Source organism: Pelobates fuscus, chromosome 7, assembly GCF_036172605.1.
Source record: "Pelobates fuscus isolate aPelFus1 chromosome 7, aPelFus1.pri, whole genome shotgun sequence".
NCBI lineage: Eukaryota > Metazoa > Chordata > Amphibia > Anura > Pelobatidae > Pelobates > Pelobates fuscus.
Window position 1 is genome coordinate 77,896,412 of NC_086323.1, and position 25,530 is coordinate 77,921,941.

At 39.1% G+C, this 25,530-nt stretch overlaps 1 protein-coding gene across 1 annotated transcript in view; it reads left to right on the plus strand.

Moving 5' to 3' along the window:
* Positions 1 to 25,530, plus strand: part of LOC134569157 (receptor-type tyrosine-protein phosphatase C-like) — an 87,866-nt gene that overhangs the window by 31,482 nt on the left and 30,854 nt on the right. Inside the window, exons 3-7 of the mRNA XM_063428066.1 lie at positions 12,704 to 12,742; positions 16,689 to 16,823; positions 21,083 to 21,178; positions 21,887 to 21,931; positions 24,187 to 24,207. Of these exons, the coding sequence (XP_063284136.1) occupies positions 12,704 to 12,742; positions 16,689 to 16,823; positions 21,083 to 21,178; positions 21,887 to 21,931; positions 24,187 to 24,207 (336 nt within the window). The remainder of the gene's footprint in view (positions 1 to 12,703; positions 12,743 to 16,688; positions 16,824 to 21,082; positions 21,179 to 21,886; positions 21,932 to 24,186; positions 24,208 to 25,530) is intronic.

Genomic DNA, 25,530 nt, shown 5'->3' on the forward strand with positions numbered 1-25,530 from the left:
CTTCCATTCTCTGTTTGGTGTCCACAGTCCTTCCGGTCTCAACTGGTATGATTAAAAACATGACAGGTGCATGGTCGTCATATTGGCAGATGGGGATTAGTTTACATAAAAATACCCAAATAAGACAACGACAATCTCATATATGGGTCAATATGTTCACAGCTTTAATAACTTATAGCATATACAAACAAGTCATTACCCACCCCAACCACCAACCACCAACCATACAACATTATTACATCTCCCACATGTCCATAAAAGGCAATGACCCATATCATAAACATTACATAACAATATAACACCACATAAATATCAACATGTAAAGTGCCAACATTTTTCCCCCCATAATCCTGGAAGGGGATTCCCAGATACCCCTACACCTACGAGGTTCTGAGCCACCAACGAGCTTGAAACCTAACAACATTGTAAAACCAGTATAACCAACCATTTGAACCAACCATCTAACTACTCTTTCTTTTATATTAACTAAAAAGGGCCCATTTTAGATCTTCATCTCCGCAATGTCATGTCGATGGTGGGACGTAATGGGGGCAGGACAGGGATTTTTCTCTGCACACATTCGTGCAATTTTTTTAAATGAAAACATTAAACATTGAAAATATTGCAGGTGTTTTTTTTATTTTAAAGATGGGGGGCGGAGGGGGTTGCCAAACACAGGAAGCGCCAAATGCTCTAGGTACGCCCCTGGGTTGTGGTACACATAATGTAACTTTAAGTTTAATAGTTCTGCATTAGAATACCAACTCATGCCAAGTTGGAACATTATTTGCTCTTAGCCATAAAGACTCCAATCTTGGGGCATACAATTGCTGTCCGAGTGCTTCAGAAGTGCTCTTGGTGGGTATACCAGAGCACCTCTGTGCAGGGCCGGATTAAGAGCCCAGTGGGCCTGGTTATGATAATTATGATGGGCCTAATTACAAAATCTTATTGACCAAAAACACTAAAACAGTCCTACCTCCTAAGCGTCATGTATCTGATGGAGATGGTGCTGGAGGGAAACTCATAGGATGCAACTATGAGAAAACACATACCCTTTGCTAATCTCACGCTTTCATCTTTTAAGTCAACCCATATCCCCTAACAGCAGTGTCCAGTAAAGCAGGAAGTCTATGGATGCGGTAAAAAGGTGGGCCACTGACACAAATCACATAACCAGAACAGCCGAAAGGGCGAACATACACAAAAAGGGGGCATGTCTGTGTCCCCATGTCTCCCAGTCCTCTAGTGTCTATGTCCCCATGTCTCCCAGTGTCCCCATGTCACTAGGACACTAGGGGACATTAAGAGACATGGGGACACTGGGAGACATGGGGGCACAGATGCTAGGGAACACTGCGAGACCTGGGAACACTGAGACTCTTGGGGACATTGGGAGACATGGGGACACTGGGTGACAGACACAAGGGGACACTGGGAGACATGGGGCACTGAGACACTGTGATATAGGGGACACTGGAGACTTGATAAAGACCTAGGTACAGGTCAAAATGTTGCAGTGTCCAATAAACCTGGATAAATCTATCACAGTGAGTGCCTGAGATTTTTTTATTTTATACTAGGTGACACAGAGACACTATGGGCACAGAGACACTACGGGCACAGAGAGACATGGGGCACTGAGAGACATGGGGCACTGAGACACTCTGATACATAGGGGACACTGATACATAGGGAACATTGGAGACTTGATAAAGACCTGGGTACAGGTCGAAACGTTGCAGTGTCCAATAAACCTGCCTAAATCTATCACTGTGAGTGCCTGAGATTTTTTCTTTTATACTAGGGGACACTGAGACACTAGGAGACATGGGGACACTGGGAGATATTGGGAGACTAGGGGACTTTGGGAGACTAGGAAACATTGAGACACTAGGGACACTGGCACACTACAAACACTGAGAGACACCAGGGACACATGGGGATACTGAGATACTATGGACACTGGCTGGGAGACATGGGGACACTGGGAGTGCCCCATGTTTCCTAGGTCTCAAAGTCGCCCAGTGTCCCCATGTCTCCCTGTGTCCCCCAGTGTCTCCATGTCTCTCAGTGTACCCTAGTGTCTCAGTGTGTCTGTGTCCCCATGTCTCCCAGTGTCCCAATGTCACTAAGACACTAGGGGACACTTAGAGACATTGGGAGACGTGGGGCCACTGAGACACTAGGGACAGTGGCTGGGAGACATGGGGACACAGACTAGGGGCCACTGGGAGACATGGGTCCCTAGTGTCTCAGGGTCCCCATGTTCCCCAGTGTCCCAATGTCTCAGCGTCCCCATGTCTCAGAGCTGCTGTCTGGACTCTCAGTGAGTAGAGAGAGGCAGGGAGGGAGATGCCATAACTTCTTATCACTGCCTCTCTCCACACAAACAGCGACCCCTACTGGCCGGCGTTGGTATTGCAGAACAATCTGTTTATACTGAGACAGACATTTGTATTGCCGGTATTACTGCAATACAGGCACCGGCTAGGCAGCCTCAGATACCTGAGAAATACTTCGTAGAAATACCTGGAAACCCTAAGAAATACATGAGAAATACCTGGCAACCCTAAGAGTAGTGTGTAAAAAAAATAAAAAAAAATCAATGGGCCTATTCCATGGGCGTGGGCCTGGAGCTGCAGCTCCATCAGCCCCTATGTTAATCTGGCCCTGCCTCTATGACATATCCCATTTTTACATATACACTGTTCCTGGATGGGGCTTATCTCAATTCCACACATTTGTGGACCACCACATTTCCAGTGTTCTCCCCAGATTAGCATTGCATAAGATATAGCCATATTTAAATTTGCACATACGGTATATAACTGCATATAATATATAAACTCTGCTTTTATTTTAAAGAACCTCTTATATGTTTAAAATAGCACTTATGAGACGTATTACTTATTTTTTTCTTAAATTCATTCTTATAAAAATGCTTCAATATTCATTATATCAGGTCTGTTTTAAAAAAAATATAAAGTAAATGTAAGTAATGTTCTATAAAATTTGTTGTTCCTAGTTACCGTTTACACCGAGCAAATTCAGTGTTTTATTTTGTTTTGTACTCGGTTACATGCTCCGACATCTTATATCATCATCTCTTGAGGAAGTGGTTATACACAAACTTTGTACATAAACTTTAACTTTGCTATTTCAGGCTTTGTACTAGAAATTATTGGTTTGTGAATGTCACTCAATAATAAAATAAATTTATACCGTTCTACCAATGTCTGTCAATTAACAGCCTAATGATTAACAGCTAACACTACTTCATATCCCCAACAATGAGATGATTATTCCATGTTTGTTTCAGAGCTTTAGCACAAATGACAATAGTAAAAACGTGAATGTTTGGCAAATGTTAACCCTTTCTAGCAAGGTTTTAAAATGTTCACTCGCCCATTTGCCCTTGGTCAGTAAAAAAATGAACCCTGCTGAGTTCGTCATGGATCTTTCAGGCTTGATGTGGCTAGTAATCTTTAAGCCTGTCTAGTAGTGTTGGACTTTTAAACCTTGTTTATGGCATATGTTTTTTTTTTTTTTGTCTCGTCATTCTGCTCTTTAATACATAACAGTAAATGCACTCTTAAAGGGACATGCCATAAGAACTTAGGCTCATTGCATAGGCTATGGGACAAGGAGGTCTCCTGCACACATCTATTAGCAAAGACAGGAGAGCAAAAAAACGGGGTGCAAGAGTATACTGAGAACTGACAGCAGCTGAAATAGCCTGCCCTTTGGTGGGTCCCCGCTCAGATCTCAAGCTGGTTTTAGCTCATCAGTGAGGCATAGCCGATATCTCCGTAGGCACTGTGAGCAAGGGGTCCACGTCTGGATTACCCTTTAAACCTATGGAGAGCAAAAAACCTTGCTCACGGTGCCTAGAGAGATAACAGCTATGCCTCACTGATGATGCCTAACAAGGTTGAAACGGTCGTCTGAGCTTACTGTGTCTCTCGTGCAGAGGGATCTTGCTGGCGTTTCGCATCTGGACTGCCCGTATGGGTGGGACCAGTCTGATATGTTTCAGAGATGTTCTTTCTGTAATGGCACAAGATGAGCTAAAACCAGCTTGAGATCTGAGAGGGGACCCAGCAAACGGCAAGCTATTTCAGCTGCTGTCCGTTCTCAGTATTCTCTTGTGCCTTGTTTTTTTCTCTCTATTAGCAAAGATTTACAAACATTGCAAAGGGAAGTAGGAGTCCATGTTTTATAGCGTCGAGGTAACTGGACTTCTCTCTAGCACTGTATCATTGATATTGTTTGGTGGCAAAAGGCTGGGCAACTGGCTACCACTCTTTACAATATGTAACTTGCTGGAGATGTGATTAAAAGTTCCATATGTGGTGCTCTGATGTGCTCAATGTTTAACTCACATTTCTTTTTAAATAGTATAACAGATAATATAATAATTACACAAATACAATAATGTATGAACTGTTTTCAAATAAAACAGATATATAAGTGAAATACACATAAAAAATGATAGTTTCTGATATAAATGAAATAAATAAAGTATGTACAGAAGTGAAAATAAATTCAAAGAATAAGTTATAACATGGTACCAAACACAAATTCAGTAAGTAGAACAAGGATTCAGTCAGGTGGGAACATAGTTAAAGGACCACTTTAGGCACCCAGACTCAATGAAGTGGTCTGGGAACCAGGTCCATCTAGGGTTAACCCTGCAGCTGTAAACATATCAGTTTCAGAGAAACTGCTATGTTTACATATGGGTTAATCCAGCCTCTAGTGGCTGTCTCATTGACAGCCGCTAGAGGCGCTTCCGCGCTTCTCACTGTGATCTTCACAGTGAGAAGACGCTGCCATCCATAGGAAAGCATTGAGAAATGCTTTCCTATGGACTGATTGAATGTGCGCGCGGCTCTTGCTGCGCATGCGCATTCGGCGGATGACGTCGGAAGAGGGAGGAGAGTCCCCAGCACCGAGGGAGCCCGACGCTGGAGAAAGGTAACAATTTAACCCCTTCCTCCCCCTTCAGCCCGGCGGGAGTGGGACCCAGAGGGTGGGAGGTACCCAAAGACCCTATAGAGCCAGAAAAACAAGTTTGTTTTTCTGGCACTATAGTGGTCCTTTAAAGTTCGTATTCCTTTTTCACACCATCTTCCCACATGGACCATTCATGCTGTAGTATAGACGTGAAGGTAGATGGTTCACGGAAAGCTAATTCACATCTTTTATTTTCAAATACTACAGATAAGACTTCATCCACAGTTGGTATAGTGGGTGAGTTCCAGAGTCGGGAGATGATGGAATTTGCTGAGATTAAAAGATGACCTGATAATGATAATTTGTTTATATCTAAGCAGGTTAGATGGAATTTGCCTAAAGAGACAAAGACACAGGGATAAAGCTACATTGAATAATAATATTTGATTAATTAATTAGAGAATTTTCAATTTAACTTACATTTTAAAAGAAAACAGCATTGCATGCAAAAAATCAGGGGTGGGTAGATGTTCTTTTGAAATTCCACATCCCTGGTTAACATCTCCTAAACTTGCCTCTTGATCACTGTAGAGTTTAATTGGACTTGGACTACATTTCTCAGGAACAAATCAATAGGTATTAAGAGCCTGCACCAACCACTAGTGCACTGCTTATCCATTAGGAGTTAGGGTGTTTTGCAGGTTATGTCACAGGGGGAATTAACCCAAACATAGATAATAAACTTTCTCTGTTAACCCTACGTTTGTAGTTGCTGCATCACTTCAAAATTGCTTTTTCTTTTTTGTTTATAATTCACATCTACACAATTGCATATATTGTCGTAGTTGTTGTAGTTGATTTCAGGATGGGAAAAAGCAGTCCTTATATATTCTATCATGTAATCCTTATTTAGCAGTAGGGTGCCGTTTTAGAAGAAGCTGTGCAGACGTCCCGGGTCGTCTAATATGCAAAAGAACCCAAGTAGTTCATTTCCTATGATGGTGAAAGATAACCAAGAAAAAAAAGAAAACACTCATGGAGATGCTCATAGGTCTCTAAACTTTGCAAAGCCAGCTGTTGCAGCTGTGTGCCCGACCTAACTGCACATCTGTGACACAGTTCAGATCTATTGTGGCATGTGACCGTTTATTGAAATTTAAGTTTATCTGCAGGTGATCACCTTATACATGGAGCCTACGGAAATAAAATGAAATACCTCTATAAAGGTATTCCTGAATGACTGCATTGCCATATCGGGTTTGACGGGGTTTGCCTACGCCAGTCTGATATGTATAACATCTGCTCTGCAACATTGACGTAACATAAAAATTTGCCAACCAAAGGAAATCTTAAAGGAAGACTCCCAATACCATGCCCTCTAAAGAATGCTTTAGTGGTTATGGTGCCTGGGTTGTCCTGCTGCCTACCCCCCAATGTAACTTTAGCAACTGTTTTACTAACTTATGGTAATTTGGCAATCTGTCATCTGGAAACTCTCTGCATTGAGCTAAATCTGGTGCAAGGCTTATCTCAATGGTTGAGAGTGATTAGCTGACGCCTTCAGCCACTGAGCTAGCCTTCAACTGCAGGATTTAGCTGTGGAGAGCCAACGGAAGCTCTTACGCAGCTCTCTTGTGGAGGTGGGGAGCAGCGACCACCTGAGGACAGGTAAAAGTTTAAGCTATTACTAAATGGTTCGACCACTTATACTGGAGATGCCAGGGCACGCTGTAGTGGTTATGATGCTTGAGAGTTCTTAACTTGTTGTAATTTATAGTCAGGGCTTGTTTTATTAAATTGTATCCACAATGCTGAGATCGACTGCCATCGTTTTGGAGAATGCAGTGATTTCTACAATGGATAGAAAGTTTGAGTACTTTCCACATTTAGCTTGGTGATGTGATGTAGATTATCAGCTTCTGTACTGAATATTTACAGACTTAGATGCGGACTATACCAGGCTGTGTGGCCCTATATGGAATATGATAACATGCACAGGATTATTTACCATCCAGGAAATGACAAGCTAGTTTTCCCATTTTTCTATAAGTTTGACTTCCATTTTTAAATTCCCTGGCCAGTTCCCACTTAAGTCTCTTAAGTGGATATCCATGAAAGAGTAGTATCATTCTTCAAAATCCAATAATGTAAATGTAATATTTCAAGCCATTTTCAGACAGAGTTTAAGTCTCATAATAACGCAATTATTTATTTTCCTGTTACACAACTGTAATATATGGATGATATCTTACTCCTATAGTGACGATTGTGCAACTTTGTGGCACTATGATGCAGTGTGCAGTCTAGAAAAGATCTATATTAAACACATCTCACTCCTTATATACCCAGGCACATTTAGCACACCCTAACGCATGGCCAAATTTTTCTCCTTGTCTGTTGTCTAGGTCTCTGGGCAAACGTTTCTGTAAATGTCCATTACCTTACCATGTTTTTTTTTTTTATTATTCTTTATTTTTCTTTGTGCAGGGAGTAACAAAAACGTTTGTCAATGCCACAACAGCATATTCAAAAGATAGAGACACAGTAGTTGTACATTTGTGATATAAGAATATCGGCACATTTTTTAAGTGTTATGTTTTAAACTCGCTATGTGCAGTAGATTATACACGCTTTAAGTAGTTAAGTTGTGAGATCGTAGCAGAGATTTCAACAAAAGATAACAGTATGATTAGTTATACGTTGAGACATGAGTAGAAGAGGAGCAATGGGTTGTTATGACCGCTGTATGCCTAGCTAGGGAGATAGATATCGTGGTCATGCTTAATAAACATTTGTAGGTTAAAAAGGTACATAAGCTGAACTAACTTATATAACAGCATAGCCAGGCTATACATAGATAATTGCTACTTATCACGGCACAAAGGTAAACAAAAAACATAAGAAAAGCATAGACGCAAACCATGATAATAACATGCTAATAACTGAGAGTATCACCACCCAGAGAGTGTCCAGGAAAATAGTCCTGTGTAGGTTTAGTCCGCTTTAATCAGCCGATGCCGGCTCTGGATGCCTGACTGGTGGGCCATGTATAGTGGCAATGGTGTAGTATTGATTAGATCACATAATGCATGTTGCCGATTTGCTCGACCATGCGTGTTAAACATGCTTAGCTGTAGTTAGGATACATAATACTGAAAAGAAATAAAATACTGATGGTGTGTATGTCCTGTCTTTGTGATGGCGATATGCCTGTGTGTATGTTTAACTGTGTAGGCTTACAACATGTATATCTACGATAGGTGTGCCTCCGTGGGCACTGCTTTGGCATGGTTATTCTATTAGTGATTCTAACTAACGTGGCTGCTTAGCAGAGCACCATGATGCAAACACGTAACACAGTTAATCTAGGCTTCTCTTTTAGAGACCCTATGCTCATTAACTCACAGTCATTAACTCACTGTTTAGTCGCTCACGGTATGCCCTGGTGCTGTCTAGTGTTCATAATGTGGACTAATATGCATGCATCTGAGACGTCTCTGACATTGTATTAGTTAAGACTAAACCCTTATGCATTATGTGTGGAGTTGGAAAGACTCAGCTAATCTTAAGTGGGATCAATAACATAACATTTTGAACTTTTTAAACTTGCTATGATTTTCGCGTTTGCGTCGCTGGGTTGTTTGTAGCCTCGGTTAGGCTCCCTGTCCAAAGACAAATTACGGCTAACATCCAGCTCCTACAGTTAACCAGTCATCCAATTCCCTGGCTGGGCTTCCACCTTCCTTGTGTGCAATGTCCACGATTTTCCCGCCAGGGTGAGAGTCGGTCAGACTGTAAGCGGCAGGGGTCCGTGGACAGTCCGTTCGGGCCCACAGGGTGGCTTGACTGGGTCCTTCGAGCTATAAGGTGCCCCGAGGTCTCCGTGGCTCCATCGGTTGCTGTGTTGCGGAGTAGTGTGTTTGAATCAGGTACGTTTCGTTGGTATTAGTTGCTTGGTTGTGCCGGGATATCCTTCACCAGCCAGGGGGGGTAAACGGGGTCTCGGGTGTAGCAGCGTTTTCCAACAAAGCCGCTGGCGTGGAGGTCGGCCGCCTCTCCCGCACCTGCACCCGCTGGTAGGCCGCAACCCTATCTCCACCTCAGATTGCTTCTCAGGGTCCGTTGTACCGGCTAAGTGAGCCTCTGGGTCACACTGCTATTGTGCCTCGTTATTTCAGCAAGTTAGGTGTGATCTTTGAAGGGTAAGTCGCTTGTTTACCGGTTCTTGCCTGGAGCTCCGGTTTGGTGCGACCAGTCTGCTTGGCGGTTAGGCCCCGCCCCCCCCCCCCTTACCATGTTTTTGAATAATCTTTATCACCAGTGCATAAATGTATGTTTTGCACTTCTTTTGTTATATTTGCAAATTTTAAATAACGTTTCAATGGTAATTTTCTCTGAGTGCACATCCTAATGTAATGGGCTGCACATGCTTTTGCTCCATATATACACAACTCTCCTCTATAGAATTCTATGAATAAAACAACCTTTAATGTATAATTTGTTTCTTCAGCTAGGAATAATTTGTTACGAGTAACTTGCTTCAGCTTCAAGCGATTTTAATACAGTGTTTAATACACTAAGATCTGTAGGCGTGCTCCACCCCATGCATTTCACATTGAGCTGTATTTTGCAGCATGCTGCATATGAACTTAATAAAAGGAAGTAGGCGTGGCCGGCAAGAGAGGAGGGGACGTGAGGGGAGGAAGCTGATTTCCCTATGATCTGCAATTGACGCGAAAAAAGCCTCTTTTTTTTTTTAAATGTATATTTTATACTTGCACAATGCTTAGGCCCACAGGAAATGAATGCTGTTTACAGGAAACCCAGTATTAAAGTTAAATTTTAAACCTGTGGGAATCTTTACTGTGATCCTGCTAAAAAGGACATTCTCTAGAAGTACATTTCGATGAGTGATAATAGGTGTAAGAGCTGTCTAATGGGTGACTGAATAAAAGTCGTATGGATATCTAGAAAGATAGATCTGATCTATCTTCAACATGCTCAGCTATTTAGATAAGTCATATACATCGTTTGGAGTGTTTGTCACCCGGCGTTGTTTAATATTCCAAGTGTCTGGGTCTTTTCTCTTGTGGAAAAAAATTTAATACATTTAAACGAAGAAGTGTATTCATGGAAGCTCAGTTTCTCCTGTTCTCATCGGATGTACGATGGATCTCATTTGCTAAGGTTTCCATTAGAATCACATTACAAAAGTGTGCCTCTATTTCCTAATCTTTGAATAAATATACCTCCCTTAAAAGGCAGAGAGCTTTTATCATGGTGGAGAGCTCTTAATAACTTATACATATGGTGGATATTCCCTTTTTTAACTTTAATGCCAAGGAAACTAATGGCCTCAGTTCGCCAGTTGAATACATTGCCAACAGAAAATGTTAGCTTCGTAGAGTTCCCCTTCCTTGACTTGATATAGTCCTTTTGATTTCAGTAAAGGCAATCAGCCCTGTTATTGGTGGCATGGAATGCACACTTATGGCAGTATACATTCTTAATACATTACTTCCAGAAAAGGCCTGAGCTGTGGCCTAACGAAGACTCCTGGAAGTGAATGGTTACACAGAGGAAAACATTACAGCAGGAAGAGAATACATCAAAATGAATGATGTCTGATATTAGGACACAGGGGCACCCAATGTATCACAACCAGCATAGAACATGACAAATTGTAGCCAGGTGTGGTATGAGCAAGTGGCAACAATCAGAAGTCTGTCCATATCCAATTGTCAGATGCAGGAGGAAGTGAGGGGAAGAAAGGCAGGAAGGATCCCTATCAAAGGTTTCAAGGCTCTCGTCAGGACTGGGTAATATTTAGATCCCCAGATGCTGCAGAACTACAACTACCATGATGCTCTGCCAGCTTTTTGGAGTCAATATTCTTCCACAGGGATGTATAAAGTGCATCTGGGTTATGGTGCAGGTGAGTTATGCAGACGTTACCATACCTCCCAAGTGTGACAGTCCCTATTTTGCACCCAACGGCGTTACTGGCTCATTCAAACTCATGACATCACCTGCTCTTCCTTCTGACTAGATACAACATTCATTCCCCCCCCCCCCCCCCCCCATTTGAATCAAGCAGGGCACACTATTATTTTATATATTATTTAGGTGATCATTTCTGGAAAACCCATGGAAATGACACATATTGTACAATTAGCAATAGTTAAACTGTATGTGTACTCTTTGTCTACTTTTTCACTTCTGACATTTTATTGCTTCGCACGATAGCTTAGAATTAGATGATGAAACTACAAGATGACGGCAAACTATTTTTTTTTCTGTAGCTATATTTTTGGAGACACAGCGCCCTCTGCTGACATTTAATGTTTACTAATCTGATGGCTATATTCGTACTGAGCAGTGCACTGGCATAATTGACGAAATTGTTAATTTCAGTTCACCTAAATCACGTCCCATAGCATAATTCAAAACATTAATTTAAATAGTTTTAATTTTATGGTTAAAAGTAAATCCACCTGCAACAGATCCAATTTAAATAACTTTTTTTTTCCACTCATACTATTAGTTTAAAAAAAAATAGTGCCATGTTCTTAAAAATAGGCTATAGGTAGATGGGACAGAAGACACAGTTTAAATTGGCCTGTATGTTAGCAAATGGGTTCATTCCAGCCTTCGTTTAGCCTGAGAAAGCCAACCAGACTCTACTGTTCTTTATTTGACTTTGATGCAAAGGGCAGTGCTTCTGTCAGATGGTTTAAACCTAACAAGGACACATTATAGCCTTGCTTCATTAAATATCTATTGGTACCAAGAATGTATGGCTAAGATAAGGTAATGGAACTGGTCATTACAAGCAAGGTTACTATGTAGTCATGTGCACAATAATTGTTACGTTTAGATGGGATTAAGCAGTTTTCGTTGACTTTTAAAGTATGAAAACTCAATTTAGTTGCAGTGTCCGTAATACGCGATCTATGACCTTCTGACATTATTTTGCAAGAGCCATCACCACTGCAGCTCGTTGCACTGGTCATAATGATATGACTCTGTTGGTACTGTGCTTAATTTCATTGTATCAAACCATTTGGAAATAGTTTGACTAAAACTGAGGATCTCTCCAGCACCTTTTTGAGACGGGTTGTGTATCTTTTGGACCCTGACCATCTTTTTAAATGTATGCCAATTTTTGGTGACACAAAGGATTAATTATTCTATTTGGGAAGGTACCAAAAGTGTTCTGTTTCATTTCTCATTTCTAGTGAAATAGATATTTAGCTGAAATATTGGAATCTAGGTAGAGAAAACCAACCATTTTTAGACCATTCCTGGAATAACTGACACAATACAAACAGACTAAAAATGAAAAAAAAAAAAAAAAGGAACACTTTTGTAAATTGTAAAATGAGAAGAACTGAAATGGAAATTGAGAGTTGTAGGCCAAATTAGCCAAGCTGAAAAAAAAAATACTGGAAAATGTCTTCAGTTCCGCTGCTTTGGACAACAATGTGTATGAGCTCACTGGTCAATTTTAAACAATTTCTATTTAGTGGATGAACTCTGATGAAATGCTCCCTCTGTTACTGAATTACATCCCCAAGTAATCCCCAAGAACACTATGCTTTTAGTTTGATTACTTGCCTTTAAGTTTGAAATTCACGCTCAGTTCTGACTTTAATAAATAACTCTGTCAGAATTTGTTTGATGTGATATCTACTTTCTTTAAAAAAATATTATTAACTAAAATGATTACTTTTTTTTTTTTTAGAAGACTCATCACCACCCACAACAACCACCAAAAAGTCTGGTAAGATTTTTTGTTAAATGACGTTTTGCTAATGGACTGTATTGGGCAATGTATTGATCATACTTGTGTGCTCCATTCCTACGTGACTTGCTATAGGAGTCTCCTTTAGGATGAAAATAACTCCTAAACAAACAAATGAGGTCGTAACACTTCCATGATCCAAGGGTGTTTTAACGGATGTTGGCTATTTCTTGTCTGGCTGATTGCTCGAGAGGCAATGAGAAATATGAGATATTTGTCCCCATTTTTTTTTTTTTTTTTAGCATTTAGACCTTGTTGTTGGTTAATCTTGAATCCTGGTGCAGAGAGATACACATCTATGCACTCGCCCAGAGCTGTCTGTAACACAAGGCAAATTGAACAGTTGCTTAGGGCCCGTTAATTTCACAGTGGCTCCACAGCATCTTCTCTTAGAATAAACTAAGCATGTGTGTGCGGATTAGATGTCCGATGAGTTTATTAATGTTATTAATGGTGTATGTACAATACATGTGTTTATTAGAATGTATTGCTTTTTATTATATATTATAATAGTTGTTAAATAGTTATAGTAAGTATTTGTTATTTCTATTTTGTCTGATATTTCTAAAAGTAACAGTAAATTACTCTTGAGAAAAACACTGTATATTATACTGAGAACATTTGTTGAGACGGCCCATGGGATAAGGCTTACCCTGTCCCACACAGACATTTAAGAAGGCCTTACATACACTACACAGAGAAGAGGCCTGGAGTGAAACAGGCTTCCACTGAGTAAGCTATAGAAAGGGACAAATATAACTACTAAATAGAAAAACAGAACATTCACAAGCCAGCATTACCCACATGTAACTCACTTTTAGCATTTTTAATGTATTTCTCTGTATTGACTGTGTCTGTGTATGTATGTATTTGTCTCTTGGTATCTCTGTCCATTGGTCACTCTTTTTTTTGCCATTTCTAAATTTCAAATTTCTTATATGGTGTTTAGGATAGCTTGACTGGAAATGATTTGCACCAGCCAATTTTACAGAAAACCCCCAATGAGGTGTAGACATTAACAGAGGTTCAGCCATTTATTAGAGTCTACTTGATGACTTTAGGGTAACATTAAACTAGTGTAGAACCCAATGGAGGACCATTCCTGGTAGCAATGACAACATAATCCCAGAGACTAGGTGTGAAGAAGACCTGGAGAATTGGCAGAGTTGGTATTTGCTCATCCTGCAGTACCATGCCTCCCAACAGTACCACTTTTGGCTGAATAGTCCTAATTTTGGGGTCAACTCCCACTGTCCCACTTTAGTTCCCTGGAATCCCACATCTGGATACACCTGAGCACATTATTAGCCTCACTTGTGCAGTGCAGTATGATCATCCACATGATTTTAGCCCAATTTGATACCTATTTTGGTCTTACCAAGTGACTAAGCTACTTCATATATTTTACTGGCACCACAACCACCACAATAGTCTGTACTGTACTGTACTGGAGAGCTCCTTTAATTGAAAAAAAAGGTACTTTATTAGTAGATAGTATTATTATGTACGTATAAGATGTGCTGTAAAGTTCTAATTGTGGCTATACTCCTTAATTCACATTATTCTTGGATTTGTGATCTGTGTTTACAATGTAACTGTAAAGGAAAGAGGACGTCATAATTCCTGGTATACCCTGTAAATATATAAAATGTGACAAAACAGCAAAAACTTAGCATTTTGCCCAACTATATTAATGTGCTACAAAAAAAAAATATTCTATTATCTCTTTATTCCCCAAGGTCCTCCAAGTACATATCCAAAATCCAAGTGTATGAGCATATTACCTCCTTCCCCTACCCGAATAATATTACATTTCCTTTCTCCTGTTCTTCTTCCACCTGTGCTCTTCTCTACCGATAATATATTAATGTGCAACTTATACAGTAGAAATTTAAACAGGTGTTTATACAGAAGTTTAACCACTGTGTTTCTATCCCCATGTGATTTTTGTTATTGTTTCTTATCGCCCATAAAATTAAACAAAGATACAACAGAACTCTGACTAGTCCTTATTACCTTATTATCTCCTCATTGTTTCCCAGACTACCATTCCATCCTAATATTTTAATATTTTTTGTTTCTCCCATTTCATACCATTAATTGATTTTTCATAAATAGAATGTAGACAAGTAGGGGGATTATAGGTGCACCGTATGTGCTTCTTTTAACCCAACTTCTGTAAATAGAATAAAGTAACCCTCTACTACGCTTTATTACAGCTTTAAAGCAATCTCACGTGTATAATCACTAGAATGAACTCCGAAATTTAACCCATGTTTTTAAAAACAAAGGTTACGTTTGTAAAACATTCAAAAAGCATGGAAATTAAGAACTTTAAGAATACTTTGGTGAGAAACCATCTAGAGTGTCTGAAACATATTTTGATATTTTATGGCACATTCGATGATTGTATATTCGAGCCACTCTTTAGTTGATATATAGTTCTAATTGTCTGTACTTTAAAAACATATACAATTAATAATCTGTGATGAATAAAAAACGGTAACAGTAAATGACCCAATGTTCAATTCGTTGATTAGCACTCCATTGACATAGAATATGTTTGTAGAAAACAATAAATTAGTGAACCTGAATCAGCTGCTCCTGCAACAAATCACTAGCACTGACACTCTACTTGATGTGAGAAGACATTGTGATCATTAACTCAGTGATTGTTTTGTTTGGTTTTTGGGTAAACTCAAAATAATTATTTTTGCCTACATTGTGCATGTTATGTCTGCTTTTTATTTTTATAATATCCTTTAAGCCCATGCCCTTCTCACAAATCCTTGTAATCCCTTTTTAATATCCTATGTGGGAGCTTGGCTCGGAATCTACACTGCCTATGTACTACGCACTCTCCAGAGATCAGTCGTGTACCTTGCCAACAACCACCAGCAGTATTGACCTCACTTCGCTAAACCCTACAAGTACCACCGCTCTGTATTCAATGTCTGGTCTGAACAGCCATTTAGTCAAGCAGTGACCAAAGTGAGAATTTCAATTTTAAGGTCAACATAGCTGTATTTAAAACATTCTTCTAGTTCAGCTACTTTGACTGTCAGTTTGAAATTCACTTGGAATTTTCACTTCGGAGATGGTGTTTGAATTCCCTTTTAATGTTCTGAAAAGAACCATGAGTACATTTTAGAATAGAACGTGAGTGTATTTTATAGCACAATACATACAGGTATGTATATTGTCATTTTGCATTATTTTATAATTTGCTATAGTATGTGTTTAATCCGTATATACATATACAGAGTGGCCCAAAAGTTGGTATATGGTTGAATCAATGAAACTCATCACAATATATTATATGGACACACACACACACACACACGCACTGACACACAACAAAGTGGCAGTTACATTTCAGGTATTTAAACATCACTGTGGCAGTTGGAAAGAATAGTGGAGGGTAGAAAAAAGAATTTAGAACTTATAATGCAAAGGTAAATATACTGTACACCTACTTTTGGGCCACCCTGTATATAAGTTAGTGACTAGTGATGTTGCAAGAAGAACAATATAAAATGTATCTATTTTCCATCACAGGTGTTACTTCAGCACGCATTGACTCACAAGTAGTCAACTCCACTGACTCCAAGACAAATATCGCAAGCAACAGCTCTTCTGTTCTTACTACACGCACTCCTTCCAACATCACCACTCTTTATCCAACCCCAGGTCTGAGCTGTCCCTGAACTCCATAATTCCTTGAATGTGCCAGTAAAACACCTTGCCATTTGTAATAATTGCTTTTAAGAAACAAATCTAGATACATTTACTTTTTAGGTTCGCTCGAAAGCTAATTTTATTAACAGAGCAAGGTCCGTTTTGATTATCCAGTTTGTGTATAAATGTCAATGACCAATAACTTCTCCCGAACATCATTCTATTAATGATTTATTTTCCACCACAGGTCTTGCTACAACTTTTACTGTATCCTCTGACTTGCAAGCACCTATCTCCAATCGCAATGACTCAAGGACAAATATCACAAGCACCAGCATGTCTGTTCTTACCACACTCTCTGCTCCCAACAACACCGATCCAGGTCTGAGCTGTCTCTCAACTCTGAGATTCCATGAATTTGCCAGTGAAACACGATGCAATTATTAATATTTGCTATTAAGAAAGAAATCTAGATACATTTACTTTTTAGGTTTGCTGGAAGGCTAATTTTATTTAATTTTAACAGAGCAAAGTTGTTTTTGATTATCCAGTTTGTACATACAGTTGTGCTCAAAAGTTTGCATACCCTGGCAGAAATTGTGAAACGTTGGCATTGATTTTGAAAATATGACTGATCATGCAAACAAAATTATTTTATTGAAGGATAGTGATCATATGAAGCCATTTATTTTCACATAGTTGTTTGACTTCTTTTTAAATCATAATGATAACAGAAATCACCCAAATGGCCCTGATCAAAAGTTTACATACCCTTGAATGTTTGACCTTGTTACAGACACACAAGGTGACACACACAGGTTGAAATGGCAATTTCCCACAACTGTGGCTTTTTATATTGCAATTAGTGCCTGTGTATAAAATAGTCAATGAGTTTGTTAGCTCTCACATGGATGCACTGAGCAGGCTAGATACTGAGCCATGGAGAGCAGAAAAGAACTGTCAAAAGACCTGCATAACAAGTTAATGGAACTTTATAAAGATGGAAAAGGAAATAAAAAGATATCCAAAGCCTTGAAAATGTCAGTCAGTACTGTTCAATCACTTGTTAAGAAGTGGAACATTTCGGAATCTCTTCATACCAAGCCAAGGTCACATAGACCAAGAAAGATACAAAGAAAAACCCACAGGTAACCTCAGGAGAAATACAGGCCATTCTGGAAAAAGACTGTGCAATTGTTTCAAGGAGCACAATACAACGATACTTGAACAAAAATGAGCTGAATGGTTGAGTTACCATAAAGACGTCTTTACTGTGCCAATGCCACAAAAAAGCCCGGTTACAGTATGCCCGACAACACCTTGACATGCCTCACAGCTTCTGACTCTCTGTAAATTGGAGTGAGAGGCCAAAATAGAACATTATGGTCACAACCATAAGCGCTATGTTTGGAGATGGGTCAACAAGGCCTATAGTGAAAAGAATACCATCCCCAATGTGAAGCATGGTGGTGGCTCACTGATGTTTTGGGTGTGTGTGAGCTCTAAAGGCATGAGAAATCTTGTGAAAAGTGATGGCAAGATAAATGCAGCATGTTATCAGAAAATACTGGCAAACAATTTGCATACTTCTGCATGAAGGCTGTGCATGGGATGACCTTGGACTTTCCAGCATGACGATGACCATAAACACAAGGCCAAGCTGACCCTCCAGTGGTTGTAGCAGAAAAAGGTGAAGGTTCTGGAGTGGCCATCACAGACTCCTGACTTTGATATCATCGAGCCACTCTGGGGAGATCTCAAACGTGCGGTTCATTCAAGACGACCAAAGACCTAGAGGCATTTTGCCAAGACGAATAGGCAACTATACCAGCTGCAAGAATTAGTAGCCTCATAGACAACTATTACAAAAGACTGCATGCTGTCATTGATGCTAAAGGGGGCAATATACAGTATTAAAAACTAACAGTATGCAGACTTTTGAACAGCTGTCATTTCATTTTTTTCTTTATTGCCATATTTTGTTTTATGATTGTGCCATTCTGTTATAACCTACAGTTGAATATGAATCCCATGAGAAATAAAATAAATGTGTTTTGCCTGCTCACTCTTTAAAAATGGTACATATATTACCAATTCTCCAAGAGTATGCAAACTTTTGAGCACAATTGTAAATGTCGATGACTGATAACTTCTCATGAACATCATTATATTAATGATTTATTTTTCATCACAGGTCTTGCTACAACTTTTAATGAATCCTCTGACTTACAAGCACCTACCTCCAATGGCAATGACTTAAAGACATATATCGCAAGCACCAGCATGTCTGGTCTTACCACACTCACTGCTTCCAACAACACCGATCTGTATTCAACCCCAGGTCTGACAAGATACTTACACTAGTGTTGTAGCTAGATTGGTGATTATTTTTGTTTAGATCTACGTAAGCCTATCCAGTGAACGAAAAACAAATTTTCAAAACAATATAAGTAAATGAAGTAGGATATGCGTAAAGTTACTAAGACCGTCGCCCAGTTTGATTTGGTTAATTATTAAATTTATATTTTTTATAAAAAACATTAATGTACCAACTTAGTTTATATGTAACATTTGTAAAGAGTTTAGAGTTATGTGTCAATGAAAGAAAATCTAGTTCTCTAAAAAACTGGTTGATTTATATACTTTTCATTCATGAGACAATCTTCACCACCTAGTGATCTTTTATTAAAAAATAAAACATCATCACATTATTTACAATAAACAGAACACCTAGCACAAGTGATGTAGGTCATCATCCAGCTCGGTACCTGATCTGAAGACCAGATCTAAAATCACCTACATATAATCTATCAAATCCTACATGTAAACATATTTTAGCTAGGAAATACTTCAGACTATATCAGCAACCTTATAGTTTCCTGTATTTCCTGTATGATGAGATATCAGTGCAAAGTTATTACAAAGAAAAATTGTTTTACAAACGATCTGAGTGTTATGTTCATAAGTCCGGGTAGGTGTTGTGGCAATAAGGGCAGTAAGGGCAATATGGTCTAGTTGCTTCATTTTCTTTTTTGGTAATAATTGCAAGTAGTTGGCGTTGGTGACAGCACTGCAAATGGAAATCTAAAATGCTGATAGCTGGTGTGACATTTACAGTAAAGATAGAGCATTTTGTCTAGTTCCTCTTGTCAATAACATTTGCCAGCAGTTGGCGATCGTAACCTGGCTAAGAGGAACTGCAAGGGTTCAATGTGAATCCAATATGCAGGAGGCTAAATTTATGATGTAGAATCTTGTAAGTAAAAAGGAAATAAAGGTAACTTCGCACAGGAAAGATCTGAAATAAACAAATAGCAGAAGAGTAGTTGGACTTATCCAGGTATATAAACAGAAACTGGAACAATACAGAATAATGACAGAAACAAATGACTAGAAAATAATCAATAGACAAAATTATATATATATCTTACTTAGATTGTCTGGCATATCTTGAGAAAAGCATGAATTAGTAAAATGTATGGAAATCACCTTGGAAAACGTTCTAGGAAAAGAGGCACAGGCAAAGTCCAGGATTAAAAAGAGTAGGGTATTCATTAGAAATGTACGTTCTAAAGAAAGCTGGACAAAGGAACATATGCATCAAATAAACAAAGCTAGACAAGGTAACAAACATTAATCGGTCAGGACTGTCAAAGAATCGGGCACACAGGGATCTAGGAATTGAGACACACAGATGACTTTGGAAAGGGAAGGCAATGAGTAGAGGTTTAGCCATAAAACATTGTTTAAATATTTGTGATCTAGAGATGTATGTAGATAATGAATAGATACTAAAATGAAGCAATCAAGTTAAAATAAAAAGCACATTATATTTATACAGGACCAGGGGTGGTATTGCAGCATGGCTGTGTAGAGTACCTGCTGCAAGATACCAAGACTGACAGGCATATTTCCACCTATAGGATGATTCTATCTTTCTCCATCTCCCCTCAATTTCTTCCAATGCTTTTGGTCATTGCATCAAGGATGCCCCTTAATAATTTTACTTAAAGCTGCTTTTCCTACCTACTGACATTGTCCAAAGCTGCTTTTCTTCTAATAGTCTCTTCCTCCTTCACCAACTGACTCAATTAACCAACTTTAACTTTGACTCAACTAACCAATTTTCTTTATTATTGTTTTCTATTTTTTTTCCTGTGTACCCACCTTTTGCGTATTCCATTATGTAGGAGGTAGACTTCATCTCTGGCCAACCAAATGTGTGGGAGCAATGTACATGCACTGCTCCTCATGTGGTGCTGAGCTCTGTACACTTTTCTAGATGACTGAAAAAACTATGTATGTCCTCAGTTTGCTAAGGAGCTCATTGCTTACAGGTCACACTGATACCGGAGACTGGAATGTATGTAATGAGTAGATACCACCATCAATGGCCATGTCCCGACTTGATCACCTGCACCAAAAAAAATGTATATTCACAGAAAAAGAGATACAGGAAGCAGAAAAAATTATAAAGTAAATAGTACGATTCAATTATTGCATGCAAGAATGCTTTATTCAAGTTTTTCCTGCAATAAATAGTATTGATCAAGGCCTGAGGTTCCTACGTGGCATGAATCTCCAGCACCTAAAGTTGTGAAATGTTATATTGATGGTATCATGCTTTGTCTTTCCTGACAGATGTGACTCTCTCTTCCATGCAAACATCCATTCTCAGTAACCCTGCAAACGACACACCTCCACTCAGCAATGCTTCATCCATTGCCCCAACCACAGGTACCTCAAGGATGACTTTTTCATCTCTACCACCTCCTGTTTGGTATCATCTTCAATGTGTTTGTGGACACAAGGGGAAGATCAAAACAATGTTCAGAAAAGAATAAGAACTGTCACAGTTATATACTTGTCCATAGCTTAACTAATTAATGAAATAAAATACCAAGAACGTATAATGTATATATATCTTTGTTGTTCCGATGAAAGCTCTCTGATGGGAGCTGAAACATCAACATCTTTCAGGATCATGTGAAATAAAAGTTGTTTTATTTTTTCTATTGAAGTCCTAGGAGCATTATATATGTGTGTGTGTGTATTTTACTATATTAACTGCTACCTACAGTTATACATATTTCAAAAAGAAGCAATCTTCTCTCTTGGTTACTACTATTGTTGTTATAGTATGGATCCATTTTACTGTTTGCTGGACTAAATTTCTTACAACATAGTCTCCATGATCACCTGCATCATGATGAATCTCACAGGCTTAAATAGCTGTCTGTGTGTAGACCTTAAAGATCATATAGTAACATAGTAGCAGGAGCCATTACTTATTAATAAATCTTGTGCTTAACCAAATGAACTATACGTATGTCTGTATGTGTATAAATATATATATAGAGAGAGAGAATAAAGAGGGCATGAATACTAATATATTGTACTGTACTGCAGATTATTAATTAGTTGGGCTTGTCTTCCTCCCTCCAGGTCCGGACACTACCCAACTGACTGCCACTGTTGCCACCACCCAAGGTAAAAAGTCTCAGACTTTCATCCACTGCATTCAAAGGATTCTGTATAAAGTTTTTCAAACTACTATTTAATACTTGTTCATTGCATGTTGTGTATATTTTTTTCTTTTCATTCTATACCCACTCCATTCTCTCACACATCTGATTAAATAGTATGCTACAAATCATCCAGATATCATTTTTATCAGATGCTAGATGTATGGCCACCTATCCCAGGGCCATTCTTAAATTTGGACATTTCTTAGTAGGGAAATATTACAGGCACTCACGCACATTCACATGGATACATAGATGTTTAGCGACACATACATAACTAGTCACTTACACACATCAAATCAGAGCCAAAAGCATGCATATCCACACAACACAATCCCACTCTTGCTTACAGACATATACACACAAGCACACACATACATAGGAGCTCACATACTTAGACATCTAGAAATCTAGCACACAGAGACACATTTGCATACATACTTAGACACAATATAGCAGTTAGACACACACAAGCAGACTTACATAGACACATCCTAGCACACAGATACACACAGACGCACACCTTATCCCACATATTTAAACACACTCTAGCACATGGATGGATTCTAGCACATATAAATAGACACACACACACTAAAGTAGCTTCATTCATGAACTATTACAATTGAACTATCTTGGAGATTGTAATGTAGGATCCACGACAATGTCTATGAAATTGTATTGTACATTTGTTTTGGTCATGAAGTTATTTACAACTAAGCCTGCAGTGTGCTGTGCAGCTTTCAATACAGCACATAGGTTTAGGGGATAAACACACATAACTCCCCAATAAAAATAATTGGAAGTCCATGTTTGGTTAAAAGGTCTCAGACACTTAAGATGTCCTGCAGATGTCATTGCAGAACCTGCATATTCTGGAAATTTGCCGAAAATTTGTGTTTTGTAGGTAATTCTATTTTGCAGTTTTTATTTTTCTGCATTTTATTATTATTGGTATTTATATAATGCCAGCTTATTCCCAGCGCTTTACATTAAAAGGGGAATTATACAGGAACAATAGGTAAATGAGGACCATGCTCAAGCGAGCTTACAGTCTAGAGGAGGTGGGAAACAGAACACAATAGGAAGGGTATTGAGAGAGGCAGCAAATAGTCATGGTGGGAAAGTATAAGAACTGGAGGTGAGAGTGGAGTGTGGCCCTGTAGGAGAAAGCAGGAGGCAGGTTTGTGAGATAGAAGTAACTCTTGGAGGCCATAAGCAATCCTGAAAAGATGGGTTTTTAGGGACTTCTTAAAGGATTGAAGACTAGGGGAGAGTCTGACAGGGCTAGACAGGTGTTCCAAAGGAAAGGAGCCACCCCCGAGAAGTCCTGCAGGCGTGAATTTGCAGTAAGTGTGGAAGCAGCAGACAGGAGGACACCAGTAGAGCAGAGAGACAGAGGGGGGTAACCTACGAATAAGTGAAGAAATTTAAGAGGTGCTAGAGTTGGTTAGGGTTTTATAGGTAAGGGTTAGTAATTTGCATTGACACCTGTAGGGTACAGGAAGCCAGTGTAAGGATCGACAGAGGGGTGATGTGTGAGAGAAGCGACAGGAGAGAAAAATCAGCCTAGCAGTAGCATTCATCACAGATTGTAGGGGGGCAGTATGGCTTCTGGGGAGACCAATTAGTAGAGAATTACAGTAATCCATGCAAGAGATTACTAGAGCATGAACAAGTTCCTTGGCAGCATCTTGCGTTAAAAAGGGGCATACGCTGGCAATGTTTTTAAGGTGGAATTGACAGGACAGACAGGACATGCGGTGCGAAGGTGAGGCCAGGATCAAAAATGACACCTAGACAGCGAACTTGAAAGGATGGGGTGAGGCAGGTACCATCAACCTGCAGGGAGATTGAAGGAGGAGGAATAGTGTTATGAGGAGGAAAAATAAGAAACTCAGATTTAGAGAGATTGAGTTTCAGAAAGCGAGAGACATCCTGTCAGAGATGGAAGAAAGACAATTGGTGACACAATGTAAAACAGCAGGGGAGAGGTCAGGGGAGGAGAGAGATATCCGGGGTGTCATCACCGTACAGGTGGTAGCGGAATCCAAACAAATTAATGAGTTTGCCAAGAGAGGCAGTATAGAGAGAGGAATTGTCTGCATGATGTATATAAGAATGAAGGTAAGGTTCAGATTAAGATCCTTACAATATAGTTTAGCAGACTCTATTTTTGAATTGTATCCTTCTGATTGCCATGTCTTTTATTTATTTCAGATCAGCAGGCTTTAGAGTGTGGTAAGTAATTATATCTCCTATTCTATCAGCTGCTCAGCAGCTGCTAGTCACTGAATATCCTACTACAAAAAGTGTTAGGGATATTTATAAACTCTGCATTTGTTCTTGAAGTCAATAGTTAATGTTTTGCAGAAAGTCAATGCAAACGATGAAAGTTCCACAATTAATGGCATTGATTAAATCTCTCTTAAACCTATAGCTAGAGTTACAATGTAACTCTCCTTCTTCCTGCTGGGGATCCTCTTTCTAGGAGTCTTGCCCTCGTACCCTGAAGTCATTCATCCTGATGACATTTGTCAAATCAGATGCAATGAGGACATAGGACATGCGCAGGAATGCCATAATCCACCAATACAATGCTTTTCTATGAGAAGCATTGACTCCAGTTCAAACATTCCATGCCAGATGTCACATAGATTTTCTCATTAAATATACATCTTAATTAAGTGTGTTTTTCTAATGATTCCCCACTTTTAGAAAAATTTACTAATTTACTTTACTAATGATTTATGTACATTTCCATTAAAGGGACACTTTAGGCATCCAGACCACTTCAGCTCATTGAGTGCACTGTCCCTATTGCACTTAGTGCTGCAATGTAAAACATCGCAGTTCCAAAGAAAGTGCAATGTTTACATTGCAGCTCTAAGTTTATCCACAGTGGCTGTCTACGAGACAGCCACTGGGGGCGCTTCCGGAATCGAAACAGACCTTGGTCTATTATCTGACGCTGGACTTCCTCACGCCCTGCATGATGACCTCCAGCATCAGATTTTCCCCATAGGAGGAGCGTTGGCAGAGCCTGACAAAGTGCAGAGGGACATCAGCGCTGGATTCAGGTATGTGACTGAAGGGGATTTAACCCTTCAGCACCGCGGGAGGGGGGGCACCTTTTAAAACTATAGTGCCAGGAAAACGGCTTTGTTTTCCTGGCACTATAGGATCCCTTTAAGGTCTATGGGAACTTTTGTAGATCAATAATTTAGAAAGTTTTTCTAACAGTATTGAATCATTGAAAGCTTATTAAATCAAGACCAATATTTGTGTCAGAAGCCTCTAATGACTGTAGATGTGCTGTATATTAATGTATATTAATATTGGCATTTATACAGTGCTGATATATTCCAATATATTAGATCCAATAATCAATTATTCTATTTTGGAATATTTTAAACTTTTTTTTGTTTTTTAATCCGATAAAAAAATAATAATTTTTTAGCAAGTAAGATTTAAACATTTTTCTTTCTATGTAATATCAGGCACATGACTAGTACTAATATTCCTTCATTTATTGTATATCTTCAGCAGGGTTCACCCCTAGTG